At 55.2% G+C, this 21,245-nt stretch overlaps 1 protein-coding gene across 9 annotated transcripts; it reads right to left on the bottom strand.

The window, feature by feature from the left end:
- Positions 1 to 627: 627 nt before the first annotated feature.
- On the bottom strand, positions 628 to 20,977 carry LOC138720786 (uncharacterized). Of its 9 annotated transcripts, none has more exons than XM_069857132.1 (9): positions 5,849 to 6,058; positions 5,256 to 5,365; positions 4,250 to 4,339; positions 3,308 to 3,391; positions 3,191 to 3,223; positions 2,693 to 2,808; positions 2,129 to 2,326; positions 1,912 to 2,008; positions 628 to 867 (listed from the first exon to the last, which is right to left on the bottom strand). In XM_069857132.1, the coding sequence occupies exons 3-8, from the start codon at positions 4,276 to 4,278 to the stop codon at positions 1,965 to 1,967; spliced, it is 504 nt and encodes a 167-aa protein (XP_069713233.1). In that variant the 5' UTR covers positions 4,279 to 4,339; positions 5,256 to 5,365; positions 5,849 to 6,058; the 3' UTR covers positions 628 to 867; positions 1,912 to 1,964. The 9 variants fall into 9 exon arrangements, with proteins under 9 accessions (XP_069713233.1, XP_069713229.1, XP_069713227.1 ...); XM_069857128.1 differs by adding an exon at positions 1,072 to 1,181 and having other exon boundaries at positions 1,912 to 2,326; XM_069857126.1 differs by lacking the exon at positions 5,849 to 6,058 and adding an exon at positions 20,891 to 20,977 and having other exon boundaries at positions 1,912 to 2,326.
- Between the last annotated feature and the right edge of the window lie 268 nt (positions 20,978 to 21,245).

The following is a 21,245-nucleotide window of genomic DNA, read 5'->3' on the forward strand; positions in this document are numbered from 1 at the left end:
TACCGCCCCGCGGCCACAACGCGGCAGCACCGAGCCGGGCGAAGCTCTTTTTGCCGTCGATTCCGTTTTTACCGTTTTCTCCCGTCGCGGGTTCGATCCCGACGGGCGCCGAACCGCCCGGAGCAGCAGCTCCCGCGGCGCTGCCCGCACACCCTCCCCCGCTGCCGGGCTCCGCAGCAGCGCAGACCGCGCCTGCCTTCCCCCGGGCCGCCCCTTCGCTCCGGTCCCGCGGCGAGCAGGGCTGCGTTCCGACGGGAGGCCCTGCGGCTGTGCCATACGGGCAGGCTGGAAAGGAACAACTGACCCGCTGCGGGAAAGGACACGGAATTCCAGTCCGACACGAGGGGACTTTGGAAGCGGCAGACGCATCGACAGCAAGAACACTTCCCTGCCGAACATCGGCACGCCATCGCGATCCGGCACGTGCCCCCGGGCCGCCAGCGAGCCCGTCCGAGCCCATCGGCCGCCCGTACAGCGTGCAGCCGGCTGCCAACTCGGAGCCTGCGCAGCACAGCGCTCCCCGTGCCGGACTGTGGCTCGCGGCGCCATCGCCACGCGCCCCGAACGGCCTCCACCACCTTCTTTCTTCATTTCCAACACTGAATAAGCAAAACGCGTACGGCAGTCGGCGACCGATCAAAAGCTTTAATGTGGACACCACTGGTTTCCACGGGGGTCCTCTGGCTTCCCCACACCTGGGCAGAAGAGGCCGAAGGATCCTTGGAGACAGACACGCTCTTCCCAGTCACGCAGCAAAGGTGGCGGCAGCGCGACCGGGACAGAGGGTCTGGACGAGGCCGCGCCTTCCACCTGGGCGTGCGCAGGAGGAGAGGAATCCACTTCCTACGCTGCACAGAGGAGAGAGACCTGCAGGAGGGAATGCACAGAAAGGATCGTTAGCAGGGCGATGAGACGAGGCGGCCCTCGGCCCCAGGACAAAAACGCTTTCCTCCTTCACCCACGTTTCCTTCTCTGACCTTCCAACTCCCGCAGCCCCTGCTCTACAGCCCACCCAAAGCAAGCCGAGAAGAGAATCTCCTTCAAAAGAACAGCCAAGGGTTTCACTCATACCCCAGAAAGGAAACCGCAAGGAACGGGAGGACTCGCCAGACGGAAAGCAGTGTCACCGGACCAAGTTTCAGAGAAGTCCATAGAGAACGTGATTCGTTTTAACAGTTATTCTGTTAGACGAACTTGGTCAAAAAGAGAAACAAAACCAAACCGAGCCTTACCCCGTGTAAACTCGTTACACTAAGATGTTCTAAATCACGCCCGCGTGACAGCCCAGCGTAGCAAAGCAGCTCGGGCACCCTGCTATTTATCCTCCTCCAGAGGCACAGAAGGCTCCCCCCGGCACGCCTCTTTTCTTGCTGGGGTCAGACCTGCAACGCGCCGGCTGGCAGGAACCACGTCACTGCACACAACTCGAGCTTGGTCCAGACTACAGGCCTGAGAAACACGCGCGCGGAGGCGAGAGGTGCGACGGCGAGGCAGCTCTTCCAGACACACGCGTCGGCGCCCGTTCAGCAAGCGCCTGTCACCAAAGCCTCTGCAGGAAAGGGACTCAGCCCAGCAGAGAGGGGCAGCGATCGGATGAGGCATTTTGGTTTAGTTCAGGCACGTGACAGTTGTAGGAAGGAACAAAGCCTGGTTTGGCCTCCAGAGGACAAGATGCCTGGATGCGAAGCGAGGCCACGGAGACCACATGGCACTGCCCGCGTGCCGTGCCTCAGACGCAGCTCACCCCCACCCACACATCAAGCATAACAAGAACAGAACCGAGTGTAGGTTTGAGGCTGAGCAGCCACACAAAAGCAACCGCTCCCACTCCTCTCCGCCTGTCAAGAGAGCGGAGAGCAATGAGACCTCCCTCCTATGATCACATGCAAGCCCATCCACGCCAGCAACTACCTGAGACGTTGGGAGACTTCGGCACAGTCAGTGGCCGGTCGCCGGCTTCACTCCTACGCTGCGGTATTTATTCGCGCACCGGGTTTGCCACATGAACCTGTGAAAACAGCAATCAAAGCCAAAAGGAAGCAAACGCTTGCAGTTTTGACGAGGGTGAAACTGGCAGCAGGGGAGTTGGTTGGGGGGGGATCATCGGTGTGAAGAAGGCAGGAGGCACCTGTCTGCAAGTGCGCTCGCTGCCTCAGGCGCTGGAGCGAGCCACCAGGAAGACGCGAGGCACGCTTCGAGGCTGTGGATTTTACAGAGATCATTCCGCTTCCACAACCACGCTTGTAGAGCTTGGAAACCCAGCCAGCTCGGCAGAGCTGCCTCTGTCGTTTGCGGGGCTGGCTTTGGGAGCCTCTTTTCAGAGCAGCTGTAAAGTTAACGAGGAGTCAGTTTGCAACAGGGAAAGTGGAAAAGACAGTCTGAAGGCAGCTCAACAGCGACACTGGCTACTTTAGTATGCTCTTGCATAATCCCTCTTGGGGTTACTTCACAGCTACCTTTTTGTTGCCGGCACAAGGAACAATTTTGTTCCTCACGTTGAAAGCAACGCTTCCCTTCGCACAGGTTCGCCTGGCGAAGCACATCGCACCCTAGTACTGTCGTCTCGATCTGGCACAGACTCAAATGTGATGCCGTCACACGCTAACTCGACGTAGAGAACACTCCAGCTCGTGCCGTCAACTCGATTGACAGTGATTAGCAAAGAGGAGTGAGTCCCAAGAAAGCCACGTACCTGAACGCTGCTGGCCTGGAGGGCACCGCCATGTCGCTTCCCCCCCTCTCCCTGGGGAGGGGTCGAGATCCCGCAGGGGCTCTCTCATTGCCAACACTTCTGCCAGGTTCTCTCTGCTGACAGAGCAAAAGGAAGGAGCTGTTACAGCAAAGTACTCCAAGTAAGCGTGCTTGAAACGAACCACCTCCTACCCCTGCAGCTCTTGTCACCACACACGACACCCCAGCACCCGGTATCCTCTGAGCTGTGCCAGACGGGCCCGAGCCCACCACGCTCCTCTAGCTCTTCCTGCCACTCCGATGCAGCCGGACGGAGGACAAGCGACCGAGTTTTCCAAACAGAGGCTCTCCTCAAAGGAGGCAGGCGTACTGCGGTTGACCCAGGTACAGCAGCCTCTGAAAGGCCGCGCTTCCATCTCATCGCCCCGAGCTCAGCCCCACGGGATACCTTAGCCCTTCAGCTAACAGGAAAAATATTTTAGCAGCTGCTCTTTCCCACCTGGCGACCTCCTGAGGCACCGGTTCAGCCACACTTAGAGAAGAGGACAGACGCTGAGGGGGCAGCAATAAGCACGAGAAAATCACCGTTACTCCTCACGACGGGACAGAAGAATACCGGGCTTTGAAAAAGCAGGGCTGTTCTGCGAGACTTTTGCCAGGTTTTCTGCAACAAGGGCATTCTCTGGACTGGCTTTTTGGGCTGTCAGGAAAGAGACAGAATCACAGCATCATTAGGTTGTAAAAGACCCCAGGATCATTAAGTCCATACCTCTCAGCACCTCACCCACCCGTCCTTTAAACACCTTCAGGGAAGGCGACTCAACCACCTCCCTGGGCAGCCTGTTCCGTACGGACCCTTTCCGTAAAAAAAAAAACTCGCTCTAGAGCCTCAACATCCTTCTTGTGACGAGGGGCCCAGAACTGAACACAGGATTCAAGGTGAGGTCTCACCTGTGCCAAGCACAGACGGAGAATAACCTCCCTAGACCTGCTGGACACGCCGTTTCTGATCCAAGCCAAGATGCCATTGGCCTTCTTGGCCACTTGGGCCACTGCTGGCTCAGGTTCAGTCGCTGGACTGCCATTGGACTCTGCCCAGCGGTCCAGCCTGTTCAGATCCCTTTGGAGCCTCCCTACCTCCCAGCAGATCCACACTTCCACCCAGCTTAGCATCATCCTCAAAAGTTGCTAAGGGTGAACTCAATGCCTTCATCCAGGTCATTGATAAAGACACTGAACAGGACTGGGCCCTGGGGAACCCCACTTGTCTCTGGCCTCCAGCTGGAGTTAACTCCATTTCCCACCACTCTCTGGGCCCGGCCATCCAACCAGTTTTCCACCCAGGAGAGTGTGCGCCTCTCCGGGCCAGAGGTGACAGTTTCTCAAGCAGAATTCTGTGAGAAACTGTGTCAAAGGCTTTACTGAAGTCCAGGAAGACCACATCCACAGCCTTTCCCTCATCCAGTAAGCATGTCACTTCGTCATAGAAGGCGATCAGATTAGTTTGGCGAGACCTGCCTTTCATGAACCTGTGCTGACTGGATGTTTCTCCTCTCACCTGAATGTCAATCGCTTCTCTTTCACCATGGGCGCCCTCCTCTTCTTCCGCCGCGAGCGTACAAGAGAGATGGGAAGGCTCCATAGTGCTCTGCAAGAACGAGGGACATCTAAGAGGTGCATCTGCATTTCCCCAAGACACTCGAGGTACCTTAACTCTACAGTTACCATTAAGAATGCGACAACTCCCCTTACATGCCGCTGTTACCAGACGTATTTTAACACAATTACTAAAAAGAAGTCTAAAAAGACGTTAAGCTTCAAAACAGACGAGAAGGCTAAACAGGTATTCAGTGTAACTGGAAACAGAGAAATGTCTGAACCGAGAGGATCTGCAGCAAGCGTAACGGATGTTGCACCATTGCAAAACTCTGTGACACAGAAGAGTTTCAAATGCAAAGAAGCCTGGTTACAGAAGGGAATCAAAGAAGCGACCTCCCTCCTGGCTCTCTCTACACTGACAACATAAAAGCGCTTTCCAAAGCTCCCCTTCTCCTCCTTCCCCTCTTGGCACGCGTGCGGCGTGCTTGCAGTGTGTCTGGTGTGTGCACGGTGTGTGTGTGGCATGTACATAACACGTGCATGGCATGCGTGGCATGTTGCTTGTGTGTGCAGGGCGTGTGCGTGGCTGATGTTTCATCTTCATGGTGTGTGCTAGCGTATGCACTGCCTGTGGATGGCACATACACTTCAAGCACAAAACACGCGCATGGCCTGTGTGACGTGTTGCTTGCACGTTCAAAGCACGCGCGTGGAGTGTGCGTGGGGTGGTTGTGGCGCTAGCCTGGCACGTGCATGGCGTGTGCACAGGGGCAATGGCATGTGCGTGGTGTGCGCAGGTTCGGCTGGCAAAGCCCACGGCACCCTGGTATTGTCACCTCAATCCGGCATTCACCAAACACGATGCCATCGCTTGCTAACCCAAAGCGGAGAACAGTCCGGCTCGCACCGTCAACTCGATTGACAGTGATTAGCAAAGAGGAGTGAGCCCCGAGAAAGCCACGTACCTGAACGCTGCTGGCCTGGAGGGCACTGCCACGTCGCTTCCCCCCTTGCCCTGGGGAGGGGTCGGGATCCCGCAGGGGCTCTCTCATCATCAGTCGTCAGACTCTCTCTGCTTACAGAGCAATAGGAAGGAGCTGTTACAGCAAAACACTCCAAGTAACCGTGCATGAAATGAACCCCCCCTGCCCCTGCAGCTCTCGCCACAGCGCATGACACCCCAAGACAACGACCCCCCCCCGCTCTACCTAGACCGACAACACAAAAGCGCTTTGCAAACCTCCCTTTCCGCTCCTTCCCCTCCTCCCCTCCTCCCCACCTCCTTCTTTCCCCCCTTCTCCTCCCATTTGGCCCCATACTCCCCCCCTGGTTTCCCCCTCTCTCCCCTCCTTCCCTTCCCCCGCTCCCTCCTCCCCATCCCGAGCGGGGATCTCCCCCGCGGGGCCGCACGCCGAGCGCAGACGCAGCCCCGAAGGCCCCGACCGCCCCTGAGCCCGAGCCGGCCCCGGGAGGGCCGCGGCTCACGGACAGCGAGCCCGGAGCGGCGCCGCCGGCCACAGAGCGCTCCCCCGCGCCTCTCCGGGCGCCTCTGACTCACCCGACCCGGCCCCGTTCGAGCCGCTCCCGACCTGGGGGGGGCACCGGGGCCTTGGGGGGAAAACGGGGTCTTCGAGGCGCTGTCCCTCTCCCAGCCCCAGCCCGCACCCCGTTGGCCGCAGCCGGCGGCGGGCGGAAGGGCAGCGAAGAGCAGAGCCGAGCCGTCCCGAACGGCACCGCGCGGAGCCGACAGCAGCCGAGCGGATCCGAGCCGCTCTGCGAACCGCCCCGCTCCCCGCCCGGCCCGCCCGTGGGAGCCGTCCCGTTCCCCCGCCCCGGGCTGCAGTACCGCTCCGCGGCCACGGCGCGGCAGCACTTGGCACACCCCATTCATTTCTTAGGGCATCGAAGGGCTGTGAGTTCCGCGCTCTGATTGGTTCTTTCTGGATTCCACTTTGCTTGTGCCGTGTTCTGATTGGCTGTAGATTCCGCACTCTGACTGGTCACTTCTCGATGCCACTTTGCTAGCGCTGTCTTCTGATTGGATGTGCTTTCCTCGCTCCGATTGGTCACTTCTCAATCCCAATTCGCCAGCTCTGTCTTCTGATTGGCTGCATGAGCCGCGCTCTGATTGGTCCTTTCTTGATCCCACCTTGCCTGTGCCGTGTTCTGATTGGCTGTAGATTCCGCGCTCTGATTGGTCACTTCTCGATCCTGTTCTGCCTGTGCCGCCTTCGGATTAGTTTTAGCCCTTTTATGGTCATATTGCCCTGTGACAGCAATTGTCCCGGTTTGCCCTTATAGTCTCACTTTCCTTTTTAACGGTCAATCTATCCTTTTATGGCAATTGGACAAGTTTGCCCTTGTATGATCAATTCGCCCTTTTATTTTCAATTTGCCCTTTTATTGCAATTTGCCCTTTTATGATTTATTTGTCCTTTTAGGGCAATTTGCCCTGTTTGTCTTATATGGTAAATTTGCCATTTCAAGAGCAATTTTCCCAGTTTGCCTTATATGCTCAACTTGCCCTTATACTGTTAATTTCACCTTTTATGCCAATTGGCCCAGTTTTCCCTTATATGGTCAATTTGCTCTTTTATGGCAATTGAAGTAGTTTGCCCTTACACGGTCAATGACAGGGACCCTGTGCGCCCGCCCAATCCCCCCGGCTGCAGTACCGCCCCGCGGCCACGGCGCGGCAGCACTGAGTCCCCCCGTTCTCCCCGAGCGCAGGGATCCCGCCCCCGGCCGCGCTGCCGCCGCTGATTGGCCGCCGCGCTCCGAGCGGCTCAGCCAACGGGGGGAGGAAGCCGGGGGGAGGCGCGGCCTTTGAAAGCCGACGGGGCGGGGAGGGGGGGAGGATCTTTAGCCCCTCGCTGTGTTTTGCGGAATCAAACTCTATAACTCAGGGTGGGCGAGGGGGGTTGGGGCACGAGTGTCGCTCCGTGTTGTGTTGTTCTGTGTTTCCATGTCGTTCCGTGTCGCTCCTTATCGTCTTATATGGCGAATTTACCCTTTTATGGTGAATTTGCCCTTTTATGGTCAAGTTACCTTTTTATGGATATTGGCCTTTATACGGTCAATTTTTCCTTTATGGTCAATTTGCCCTTTTATGGTCAATTTTCCCTTCCATTAGCGGTTGCCTCACTCAAGATGGCGGCGGTCCCATCCGTCTTCTTCCCAGTGTCCTCACTCAAGATGGCGTCGTGACCTCTCATTACCCTCACTCAAGATGGCGGCGACACCGACACGCCATGCCCTCACTCAGGATGGCGGCGAGAACACCCCCTTCCGCACCCGTGCCCTCACTAAATATGGCGGCGACACCAACACGCCATGCCCTCAGTCATGATGGCGGGGAAACCCCGTGCCCTCACTAAAGATGGCGGAGAGATTTTTTTTTTTCCCCTTGCCCTCACTCAAGATGGCGGCAAAGACGACACGCCTTTACCTCATTCAAGATGGCGGCGGTAACCGTGCCCTACCTCATGAGGGCGGCGACACCGGAACGTCGTAGCCTCACTAAAGATAGAGATGGGCCTGCCAGTCTCCCTCCCCCGTGCCCTCAAGATTGCGGAGAATACAACACGCCGTGCCCTCACTGAAGATGGTGGCGAGCCCACCCGTCTCTCCCCTCGTGCCCTCACTCAAGATGGCGGCGACACCAATACGCCATACCCACACTCAAGATGGCGGCGTGCCCGCGCATTCTCACTCCCCTTGCCCTCACTCAAGACGGCGGCAGTTGCCTCGTGCCCTCACTCAAGATCGCAGCGACACCGAGACGTCACGTCCTCACTCAGGATGGCAGCGAGGACACCCTCCCGCCCCCTCCCGCGCCCTCACTAAAGATGGGAGCAATACAGACACGCCGGGCCCTCATTCAAGAAGGCGGCAACACAGACACCCATGCCCTCACGCAAGATGGCGGCGAGAACGCCCCGTGCCCTCACTAAAGATGGCGGCGGCAACCGTCCCCTCCCTCAAGAAGGCGGTGACACCGGAACATCGTGGCCTCACTAAAGATAGAGGTGGGTCTGCCAGTCTCCCTCCCCCGTACCCTCAAGATTGCGGAGAATACAACACACCATGCCCTCACTGAAGATTGTGGCGAGCCCACCCTTCTCTCTCCCCCTGCCCTCACTCAAGATGGCGGCGATGCCAATACGCCATACCCTCACTCAAGATGGCGGCGAACCCGCGCATTCTCACTCCCCCGTGCCCTCACTCAAGATGGCGGCGACACCGACACGCCCTGCCCTCACTCAAGACGGCGGCGGGCCCGCCCCGAGTCTCTCACCGTCTCTTCACTCAGGAGTTTTCGGTAATTTGCCCAGTTTACCCTTTTAAGGCGTTTTCCCGGTTTGCCTTATATGGTCGATTTGCCCTTAGAGGGTCAGCTCGTCCTCCTATTGTTTTGGGGAATCACCCTCTCTCACTCTGTTAAGGGTTAGGAAGCAGGTGTGTGTGATGTGCGGGCATATGAGACAGGGGAAAAGCTCGAAAAACTTAGAGGGCTTCGCTCACTGAAATAGGCACTGTCTGCTAGCAAAGGCCTCCAAGACCCTGGATGGTGATAAGGGAGGAGCTCAGTCACTGATAAGGGGAAGCCGAGTGCCTCCTGCTCTGCGGACTCGGAGCTCGACCAGGACGAGAAGGCGCCTGCGCACAGACTGGGCTCACGGACGATTCACGAGGAAGATGGAGGCGACTTCAGCCCTGAGCCCCACACCACGACACTGCGCCTGCGCAAGGACGGGAGAAGCTTCTCCAATCTAATTATATCTGCTTGTTAGACCATATGGTGTGTGAGTTAGGAATTTTTGGATTGGCATTTCCTCAGTGACTAAAGATGCAAGACACGGGCAGATGATCCACATCAGGTCCTAATTATCATTCTTGCTTCTGCAGGCAGTCCCTTTCTGTTCTCATGATAATCTCCGGCCTCACATCAATAAAGGAGTCAGGCACAGCAGCAAGCCCTCCCCACTATGGTGAGGAGGAAAACAGAGCCTGTTTAACAGAGGGAGTTCCCTAGCTCCACGGGAAGGTGCTTGCATTATCCTTTCCCTCCAGTTATACAATTGTTTCGGTTACTCACTGTGTGAAATTCTATGTGAGGATGTACTGCAGAAGCCAGAACCAAACCGAGGGCATTGTCCAAGCAACACACAGCAACTCCAGCTGAGAGAGACACAACGCGGGCAGGGCTGGCAGTGCCCTCTGCGCTAACTCGCATAAACCTCACTGCATCCCAATGTGAAAACCAGCTCACCCTGCACAGTGGCTCCATTAAGTACCTTTACGGAGCAGAGACTGCCAATTGTATTTAACTGTGCCAAGCCACGTGACGGTTTTGGAACAACTTCTAGAAACGGCAGAGACCGAGTTAGGGCTGAGCTCTATTTACAGTAAAATTGTAGCAGTTCTGTTCGGCATTACAGTCTGAAATAAAATACATAAAATATGGAAAAAAAACCCAGCTTGGCTAGGAAGAGGCAAGCTAACAGTTTTCTTGGGCATTTCGTCAAAAAGTTCTGGGCAAACATAATTTTCAACTGCTTACGACACAAACCCCAAATTAAACAAACCACCTCTGGCAAAAACAGTAACAGCTATCGCTAAAACTACACTGGAAATCTTATTTAGGCTGAGCCTAAATCCTTAGGACCCCAATAGATTAAAAAAAAAAAAAACCCTAAAAAAAAAAAATCCCTACTTCTACTAATAAAACAAGAACAAAGAAAGATGACATTGACTGCAAACGTTTGTGGTAACATTTCTCTGAAGCTGACACATTGCAAACCAATTTTACTCTAAGACTAAAAGGCAAACCCACAAGCAAAAGCGTTACCCGAAACTCACAGAAGAAACGATGACTGTAGGCTCAAATGCACCACAAAGAAAACCACACGACTGTTCAAAACCCAGCAAAGAAAGGAAGAAAGGCAGGCTTCTGTAGCCCCTTCCTTCACTGAATGCTCCAGCTGCAGGGGAGAGCCAGCTCTAAATCAAGAGGCCTTTTAAGGGGCAAACTCTTCACCTGTACCTAGTTGCTGACCACAGGTGTGGCACAGACTTAACCAACCCAACTAGGACCTTCAGAGGTTTTGAACAAGACCCACCCTTTTAACAGCAAAACTACAGCATCCCCCTTAGGATGGGTAATAAGAAATTACTCCTAAGTATAAAATGTTGGTGGTTTACTGAAAGTTCAATGTATGACAGCCACGCTTGATAGAAATGATAGAAAATTATAGATGTTATTAAGCCACCAAACATCAATTATCACTGTTAAAAAACTGTACAGTTTAAAAGATTCCTTCCACTGTTTCTTGTCGATCCTCTTCTTGCCATTTTCCCAGCAGTCTTCCCATCACATTCAGCCACACCTTATGCACAGTCACGAGGCTAAAACTCAAGTCCAATAAAGCTGTCTTAAAGAAACTAAAAAAGAGAGCAGACATAAGAGGAAAGGCTGTGTATCCCCGCCCTCCCCCCGGCCCCGCGCAGCACCCCGGGCAGGAACAGGAGGGTTTCAGGGGGACGGGAGGGACACGGGGCGCTGTCCCTCTCCCAGTCCCAGCCTGCATCCCATTGGCCGCAGCCAGCGGGAGGGCAGCGCGCTGCCGTGTCTGTGCTGCGTGTGAGCATGTACGAGGCATAAACATAACGAGCACGTGGCATGTGTGGCATGTGTGACATGTTGCTTGTGTGTGCAAGGCCTGTGCGTGTCATGTGGATGGGGTGGTTGTGGCATGAGCCTGGCATGTGCACAGCGTGTGCATGGGTGGAGTGGCGTATGTGTGGCATGTGTGTGGTGTGTGCATGGCTGGTGCGTCATCTTGATGGTGTGTGCTAGCGTGTGCAAGGCACGTGGATGGTGTGTACACAGCATGTACATAACATGAACATTGTGTGGCATGTTGTTTCTGTGTGCAAGGCTTGTGCCTGGCGTATGCATGGTGTGTACGTGGCATTTACGTAACATAGGCATGGTGTGTGACATGTTGCTTACATGTGCAAGGCAGGTACGTGGTGTGTGCATGGGGTGAGCATAGCATGAGCCTAGAATGTGTATGGCATGTGCATGGGCCACTGGCATGTGCATGACGTGTATGGCTGGTGTGTCATCCTGATGACCTGTGATAGCGTGTTTGGTGCATATGTATAGCATGTACACAGAATGTATGTAACATGCACATGGCATATGTGGCATGTTGCTTGTGTGTGCAAGGAATGTGCATGGCTGGTGTGTCACCTTCATGGTGTGTGCATGGCGTGTGCATGGCGTGTCCATGGCTGGAGTGTCATCTCGATGGCATGTGCCAGTGTGTTGGATGAATGTGTATGGCACGTACATGGCATGTACATAACATGCACATGGCATGTGTGGCATGTTGCTTGAGTGTGCAAGGAATGTGCGTGGCATGTGCTTCACCTTCATTGAATGTGCTAATGTGTGAGTGGCATGTGGATGGCATGTAAACAGCACATACATAACATGTGAATGGTGTGTGTGCAGTGTGTGGAATGTTGCTTGCATGTGCAAGGGGTGTGCATGAATGGTGGGTCACCTTAGAATCATAGAATCACAGAATAACCAGGCTGGAAGAGACCTACCGGATCATTGAGTCCAACCATTCCTATCAATCACTAACCCATGTCCCTCAGCACCTCGTCCACCCGTCCCTAAAACCCCTCCAGGGAAGGGGAATCAACCCCCTCCCTGGGCAGCCTCTGCCAGTGCCCAATGACCCTTTCTGTGAAGAATTTTTTCCTAATGTCCAGACTAAAACTCCCCTGGCGGAGCTTGAGGCCATTCCCTCTCGTCCTGTCCCCTGTCACTTGGGAGAAGAGCCCAGCTCCCTCCTCTCCACAACCTCCTTTCAGGGAGTTGTAGAGAGCAATGAGGTCTCCCCTCAGCCTCCTCTTCTCCAGGCTAAACACCCCCAGCTCTCTCAGACGCTCCTTGTAAGACTTGTTCTCCAGCCCCTTCCCCGGCTTTGTTGCTCTTCTCTGGCTTCAGTCCAGAGCCTCAACATCCTTCTTGTGGTGAGGGGCCCAGAACTGAACACAGGATTCGAGGAGCGGTCTCACCAGTGCCGAGTACAGATGGAGAAGAACCTCCCTGGCCCTGCTGGTCACGCCGTTTCTGATCCAAGCCAAGATGCCATTGGCCTTCTTGGCCGCCTGGGCCACTGCTGGCTCATGTTCAGTCGCTGTCAACCAACACCCCCAGGTCTTGCTAAGGGGGCACTCGATACCTTCATCCAGGTCACTGATAAAGACATTGAACAGGGCTGGATCCAGCACTGAGCCCTGGGGAACCCCACTTGTCACTGGCCTCCAGCTGGAGTTAACTCCATCTCCCACCACTCTCTGGGCCCTCCATACAACCAGTTTTCCACCCAGAAGAGCGTGCGCCCGTCCAGCCCAGAGGTGACAGTTTCTCAAGCAGAATGCTGCGAGAAGCTGTGTCAAATGCTTTACTAAAGTCCAAGAAGACCACATCCACAGCCTTTCCCTCATCCAGTAGGCAAGTCGCTTTGTCATAGAAGGCGATCAGGTTAGTTTGGCAAGACCTGCCTTTTGTGAACCCGTGTTGACGGGGCCTGATCACCCGGTTCTCTTGCATGTGCTTCACGATAGCACTCAAGATCACCTGCTCCATGACTTTCCCTGGCACTGAGGTCAGACTGACAGGCCTGGAGTTCCCTGGATCCTCCCCGCGACCCTTCTTGTAGATGGGCACAACATCAGCCTCCAGTCCAGCAGAACTTCCCCAGTCAGCCAGGACTGTTGGAAGATGATGGAAAGGGGTTTGGCCAGCACATCTGCCAGCTCCTTCAATACCCTTGGATGAATCCCGTCCGGCCCCATAGACTTGTGGGTGTCTAGTCGGGCTACCAAGGCTCTGATCACCTCCTCTTGGATCATGGGAGCCTCATTTTGCTCCTCTAACTCCTGGGTTTGTACACAGAGGGAACAACCTTCCTTACTATTAAAGACTGAGGCAAAGAAGGCATTAAGTACCTCAGCCTTTTCCTCATCCCCTGTCACTGTTGTTCCTTCTGTGTCCAACAGGAACTGAATGTTCTCCCAAGTCCTCCTTTTATTATTTATATATTTATAGAAGAATTTTTTGTTATCTTTCGCAGACTTTGCCAATCTGATTTCTAGTTGAGCCTTAGCCCTTAGAGATTTTTTCTCTACACAATCTCACTTCCCTCCTGTAGTCCACCCAAGAGGCCTGTCCCCTCTTCCAGAGCCCATAAATGTTTCTCTTCTTCTTGATATCCCTCAAGATCTCTCTATTCAACCAAGCTGGCTTTCTCCCCTGCCGGCTCCTTTTCCGGAACACGGGGATGGCTTTCTCCTGAGCTGCTAGGATTTCCTTTTTGAAGAGCTCCCAGCCCTCATGGGCTCCCTTGCCCTTAAGTACTGTCTCCCATGAGACTTTGCCAACCAGCCTTCTGAAGAGATCAAAGTCTGCCCTCTGGAAATTTAATGCTACTGTCCTACTAACCACCCTCTTCACTTCACCTAGAACAGAAAACCCTATCATCTCATGATCACTTTGTCCTAGGCGTCCACCAACTGCCACATCCCCCACAAGGCCTTCTCTGTTCACACCTTCCTGGTGTGTGTGAGCACATGCGTGGCTCGTGCGTGGTCTCTCCACGCTTGATGTGACATCTTGACGGCATGTGCCAGCATGTGCGTGGCATGTGTATGGCACGTACACAGCATGTACATAACATGCACATGGTGTGTCTATAGCATGTGGCATGTTGCTCACATGTGCGTGGTGTGCGTGTGGCCTGTTCATGGATGGTGTGTCACAATCATGGTGTGTTCTAGTGCACGTGGCATGTGGATGATGTGTACACACCATATACATAACATGCGCATGGCATGTTTGCCATGTTGCTTGCATGTGCAAGGTGTGTGTATGGTGTGTCATCTTCATGGTGTGTGCTAGCATGTTTATGATGTGTGGATGGCGTGTGAAAGGCACGTACATAACATGCACATGGAATGTGTGGCATGTTGCTTGCAGGTGCAAGGTGTGTGCAGGGGATGTGCATGAGTTGTGGTGTGAGCCTAGCATGTACATGGCACGTGCATGAGGGCAGTGGCATGTGTGGCATGTGCCTACCTGGCGTGTGGCATGTGCCTACCTGGTGTGTGGCATGTGCCTACCTGGCGTGTGGCATGTGCCTACCTGGCGTGTGGCATGCACGTGTTTGGCTGGCCAAGCCCATGGCACCCTAGTATTGTTGTCTCGATCCGGTATTCAGTAAACACAATGCCGTCACGTGCTAACCCTAAGCAGATAACGCTCCGGCTCACGCCGTCACCTTGATCGACCGCGATTACCAAAGACGAGTCCCGAGAAAGCCACGTACCCGAATGCTGCTGGCCTGCAGGACACCGCCACGTCGCTTCTCCCTCTCTCTCTGTGGAGGAGACCAGATCCCACAGGAGCTCTTGTTGACAATACTCCTGTCAGATTCTCTCTGCTGACAAAGCAAAAGCAAGGAGCTGTTATGACAAAAAACTCCAAGTAACCGTGCTTTAAATGAACCACCCCCCTCCCCTGCAGCTCTCACCACTACGAGCGACACCCCAACATCCAGCAAGCTCTAAGCTGTGCCAGACTGGCCCGAGCCTGCCACAGGACCGGGCAGAGCTCCTCTAGCTCTCCCTGCCACTCTGAGGCCGTCAGCGGGAGGACAAGCGACCGAGTTTTCCAAACGGAGGCTTTCCTCGAGGGAGGCAGGAGTACTGCGGTTCACCCGGGTACAGCAGCCTCTGAAAGGCCGCGTGTCCATCTCCTGACCTCAAACTCAGCACCATGGGATACCTTAGCGCTTAAGCTAAGGGGAGAAATATTTTAGCGGCCGCTCTTTCCCACCCGACAACCTCCTGAGGCACGGGTTCAGCCACACTTGAAGTAGAGGACCCTGAGGAGGCAGCAAGAAGCACGAGAAACTCGAGCTTATTTCACTTACCTTTGCCTCGAAGCAGAGCCCTGCCTTCAGGTCTCACGGCCCTTTCTTCTCCTTCACCACACCAGGATCGGGAATCGGGTTTCAGTCACCTCCCATGACAGAACCCTCCGGCCATGTGCAAGTTCTCCCCAGAGAAATGGTTCTAGTTCCCTTGTCGGCCCCCAGCAGCAGAAGGATGCTCGTGACGTCCACTCTCATCCGATTCAGCAGCCCGCTCTAGAGGGGAAGAGAAAGCGGAGGTCGGTTTCCACATACCTCTGAGGAGACACACCACCCGCAGGACACTCTTTACGTAAGCGCATCACCCGTCTCCCACATGGCGCCTCCCTGCACGAAGGGTGTCTTCAGCACAACAACACACAGGCAGCAGCAGGGGTTACTGCAGTCGGGGAATCCAAAGATTTCCCTTTCTATGGGACCTGGGAGCATACGGAGCCTTCTGCGTTCGCTTGAAGGATGAGATCTGCCCAATTCAGGCAGAAAGAGGCAAAAGAAGCCACTTCAGCAGCAGATACCCTAACGCTATGGAGGCTCCTGGTGCTGCCAGCTCTCGTGTGGCGAGGACGCCCAACACCGTGTCACCTTTCCGCCCCTAGAGCTGGTCCCTCTGGCTTAGCAACAGATCGGCGGTCCCAGCACACAGCCTCCGCACTGGAAAAATTCAGACCCACGGGACGACCCCACAACAGCTTCCAGCTGCAGATCCCAACAGCGAAGCTACCCGCTTAGTTGCGCCGTCATCCATCTCCACGCCAAGCGAACACAAGCGTTTCACCCTTGCAGGGCCCTGAGGCACCTCTGTGGGCTCATCGGGGATCTGACCACTTTCTGAGGAATCGCGTCGGCCGGCCTGCGCGCATTCTGCTCGGCCATCACCTTCCCCATGGCTTTCACCCAACAGCCGTGATGCAACATCAACTCGTGCGTAAGCGCACACATACACATGCACAAAGGAATGCTAAAACAGCAACAACACGAGGCCTCGCTCAGCCACAGTGCCGTTAAGACGGTCCCACAGAAGCCAGACTGGGGCCTTTTCATTTAGCCAGCAGAGAGCAGGTAATGTTCACCCTCCTTCTCCCTGCCCTGTGCCATGCCAGCTCGCTCACCGTTACTCCTCACGACGGGACAGAACAATACCGGGCTTTGAAAAAGCAGGGATGTGCTGCGAGACTTTTGCCAAGTTTTCTGCAGCAAGGACATTCTCCTGACTGGCTTTTCGGGCTGTGAGGAAAGAGAGACGTGCCTGATACGTTAAGGAGTTTTTAACGCCACCTCGAATACCATCACGATGCTAACAGAGTCATTTGTCCAGTTACAGGGGACAATCAGAGCTTAAGTATGAAAACAGACAAAGACCCCCTGCCCCGCATGATGAACGACGATGTGGTCAACGACAGGACCACGCCACTGGCACAGAAGCCGGGCCGATACACCGAACCAGGAGTCAGCATCACGAACATCACCCACGCTCAGAGCTGCAAAGCGGACGTTTCTCCTCTCACCTGAATGGCAACCGCTTCCCTTTCACCCATGGGCGCCCTCCTCTTCTTCCGCCGCGAGCGTATGAGAGAGATGGGAAGCCTCCACAGCGCTCTGCAAAGATGAGGGACCTCTAAGAGGTGCATTTCCCCAAGGCACTTGAGGTACCTTAACTCTACAGTTACCGTTAAGAACGCAACAACTCCCCTTCCGTACCACTGTTACGGGACATAGTTTAACACAAATACTAAAAAGAAGTCTAGAAAGACGTTAAGCCTCAATATAGAAGAGAAGGCTAAACAGATATTCTGTGTAACAGGAAACAGAAATGTCTGAACCAAGAGGATCTGCAGCAAGCGTAACGGATGTTGCATCGTTGTAAAACGCTGTGACACGGAAGGGTTTTAAATGCAAAGAAGCCTGGTTGTAGAAGAGAATCAAAGAAGCGACCTCCCTCCTGGCACTCTCTACACTAACAACATAAAAGCACTTTCCAAACCTCCCCTTCCCCTCTCAGTGTGTGTGCAGCGTGCTTGCAGTGTGTCTGGCGTGTGCATGGTGTGTGCCTGGCTGGCGCGTCATCTTCGTGGCATGTGCTAGCATGTGCATGGCGTGTGTACGGTATGTACACAGCCCGTACATAACATACGCATAGAGTGTGTAGCATGTGTGGCATGTTGCCTGCATGCAGAAGGCGAGTGCGTGACATGTGCTTGACTTGTGGCATGAGCCTGGAATGTGCATGGAAGCAGTGGCATGTGTGTGGCATGTGTGTGGTGTGTACATAACACATGCATGGTGTGTGCATGGCATGTTGCTTGCGTGTGCAATACATGTGTGTGGTATGTTGCTGGCGTGTGCAAGGCATGTGCGTGGCATGTGCATGGGGCAGTGGCATGTGCATGGCTGTGTGTCATCTTCATGGTGTGTGCTAGCGTATGCCTTGTGTGTGGATGGCATGTACATAACATGCACATAACATGCGCATGGCCTGTGTGACATGTTGCGATGTGTACAAGGGCTCTGTGGTGTGTGTGGCATGCCGCTTACACGTTCAAAGCACGTACATGGGGTGGTTGTGGCGCTAGCCTGGCATGTGCATGGGGGCAGCACAATGTGCATGGGGGGTGAATTGCATGTGTGGGGCGTGGGCCTGGCGTGTGTGTGGCATGTTCATGCTGTGTGGCGTGCACAGGGTCGGCTGGCGAAGCCCCTGGCACCCTAGTATTGTTGTCTCAATCCAGCGTTCACCAAACGCGATGCCGTCACATACTAACCCAAAGCGGAGAACGCTCCAGCTAGTGCCGTCAACTCGATCAACAGTGATTAACAAAGAGTAATGAGTCCCGAGAAAGCCACATACCCAAATCCTGCTGGCTTGGAGGGCACCAGCACGTCGCTTCTTCCTCTCTCCCTGAGGAGGCGTCGGGATCCCACAGGAGCTCTCTCATCGCCAACACTTCTGTCAGATTGTCTCTGCTGACAAAGCAAAAAGAATCATAGAATCATAGAATCCATAGGTTGGAAAGGACCCACTGGATCATTGAGTCCAACCATTCCCATCAACCACTAAACGATGCCCCTCAGCACCTCATCCACCCGTCCTTTAAACACCTCCAGGGAAGGTGACTCAACCCCCTCCCTGGGCAGCCTCGGACAGGGACCAATGACCCTTCCCGTGTAATATTTTATCCTGATGTTCAGCCTGACCCTCCCCTGCTGGAGCTTGAGGCCATTCCCTCTCGTCCTGTCCCCTGTCACTTGGGAGAAGAGCCCAGCTCCCTCCTCTCCACAATCTCCCTTCAGGTAGTTGTAGAGAGCAATAAGGTCTTCCCTCAGCCTCCTCTTCTCCAGGTTAAACAACCTCAGCTTAGTGTCATCCACAAACTTGCTCAGGGTCCACTTGATGCCTTCATCCAGGTCATTGATAAAGACATGGAACAGGGCTGGACCCAGCACTGAGCCCGGGGGAACCCCACTTGTCTCTGGCCTCCAGCTGGAGTTAACTCCATTTCCCACCACTCTCTGAGCCCGGCCATCCAACCAGTTTTCCACCTAGGAGAGTGTGCGCCCGTGCAGTCCAGAGGCTGACAGTTTTTGAAACTGAATGCTGCGAGAAACTGTGTCAAAGGCTTTACTGAAGTCCAAGAAGGCAACATCCACAGCCTTTCCCTCATCCAGCAGCCGAGTCACTTTGTCACAGAAGGCGATCAGGTTTGTTTGGTAAGACCTGCCTTTTGTGAACCCATGTTGACTGGGCCTGATCACCTGGCTCTGTTGCATGTGCTTCATGATCGCACTCAAGATCACCTGTTCCGTGACTTTTCCCAGCACTGAGGTCAGACTGACAAGGCCAGGAGTTCCCTGGATCCTCCCTGCAACCATTCCTGTAGATGGGCACAACATCAGCCAGCCTCCAGTCCAGTGGAACTGCCCCAGTCAGCCAGGACTGTTGGAAGATGATGGAAAGGGGTTTGGCCAGCACATCCACGGCTCCTTTAATACTCTTGGGTGCATCCCATCTGGCCCCATAGACCTGTGGTGTCTAGCTGGGCAAGCAAGGCTCTGACCACCTCCTCTTGGATCATGGGAGCCTCATTCTGCTCCTTTAATTCCTGGGTTTGTACACAGAGGGAACAACCTTCCTTACTATTAAAGATGGAGGCAAAGAAGGCACTAAGTACCTCAGCCTTGCCCTCGTCCCCTGTCACTGTTGTCCCTTCTGCACCCAATAGGAACTGAACACTCTCCCTAGTCCTTCTTTTACTGTTATTGTATTTACAGAAAGATTTTCTGTTATCTTTCACAGACTTAGCCAATTTGACTTCCAGTTGGGCCTAAGCCCCCCTCATTTTCCCTCTGCACAATCTCACTTCCTCCCTGTAGTTCACCCAAGATGCCTGTCCTTTCTTCCAAAGCTCATAGACCCTCCTCTTCTTTTTGATGTCTCTCAAGTCTCCCTATCAACTATCTCCCTAGTCAACCAAGCTGTTTATCTCCCCTGCCGGCTCCTTTTCCGGAGCATGGCGATGGCTTACTGCTGAGCTGCTAGGATTTCCTTTTTGAAGAGCTCCCAGCCGTCGTGGGCTCCCCTGCCCTTAAGGACTGTCTCCCACAGGACTTTGCCAACCAGCCTTCTGAACAGTCCAAAGTCTGCCCTCGGGAAGTTTAATGTGACTGTTGTGCTAATCTCCCTCTTCACCTCACCTAGAATTGAAAACCCCATCATCTCGTGATCGCTTTGTCCCAGGCGTCCTCCTACCACATCCCCCACAGGCCTTCTCTGTTCATGAACAGCGGGTCCACGAGGGCACCTTCCCTTGTCAGTTCACTCACCAGCCGTGTGAGGAAGCTGTCTCCCACGCACTCCAGGAACCTCCTAGACTGCTTCCTCTCAGCTGTACTGTACTTCCAGCAGATATCTGGAAGGTTGAAGTCTCCCACGAGGACCAGAGGGAGCGATCTTGAGACTATCCCCAGTTGTTTATAGAAGAGCTCATCAGCTGCTTCTTCTCGGCTGGCTGGTCTGTAACAGACTCCATCACAACATCAGCCTTCTTGTGGGCTCCCCTGATTTCAACCCACGGGCACTCAGTCCCCTCCTCCCCATAATCCTGTATCAAAGCAAAAGGAACGAGCTGTTAGGGCAAAAGACTCCAAGTAACCGTGCTTGAAATGACCCCCCCCTGCCCCTGCAGCTCTCGCCACCGCGCACGACACCCCAAAAAAGCGACACCCCCACCCCCGCTCTCTCTAGACCGACAACACAAAAGCGCTTTGCAAACCTCCCTTTCCGCTCCTTCCCCTCCTCCCCTCCTCCCCACCTCCTTCTTTCTCCCCTTCTCCTCCCATTTGGCCCCATACTCCCCCCCTGCTTTCCCCCTCTCTCCCCTCCTTCCCTTCCCCCGCTCCCTCCTCCCCATCCCGAGCGGGGATCTCCCCCGCGGGGCCGCACGCCGAGCGCAGACGCAGCCCCGAAGGCCCCGACCGCCCCTGAGCCCGAGCCGGCCCCGGGAGGGCCGCGGCTCACGGACAGCGAGCCCGGAGCGGCGCCGCCGGCCACAGAGCGCTCCCCCGCGCCTCTCCGGGCGCCTCTGACTCACCCGACCCGGCCCCGTTCGAGCCGCTCCCGAGCGGTGCCGCTGCGGCCGCGGGCCCCGGCGGGCAGCGAGGGCGGGCGGCGCCCGGGCCCCGTGCGGAGCTCGAACCACCCGCCCGCGCTCCGCCCCGGCCCGCCCCCCGGGCGCTCTCCCGGCGCTGATTGGCCGCCGCTCGCTGAGTGACGCGCGGCTCAGCCAATGGGAGCGCTCTGTGCGGGGCCCTGCCCAGGGGCAGCCGAGCGCCGCCGCACCGAGCCGAGCGCTGCAGAAACACGCGGAGCCGGGGCACGCGGGGCTGTCAGGGGACACAGGGGACGCGGGCACCCCGGGCAGGGACAGGGGACACGCGGTGCTCGGG

Source organism: Phaenicophaeus curvirostris, chromosome 5 (genome assembly GCF_032191515.1).
Source record: "Phaenicophaeus curvirostris isolate KB17595 chromosome 5, BPBGC_Pcur_1.0, whole genome shotgun sequence".
Lineage (NCBI taxonomy): Eukaryota > Metazoa > Chordata > Aves > Cuculiformes > Cuculidae > Phaenicophaeus > Phaenicophaeus curvirostris.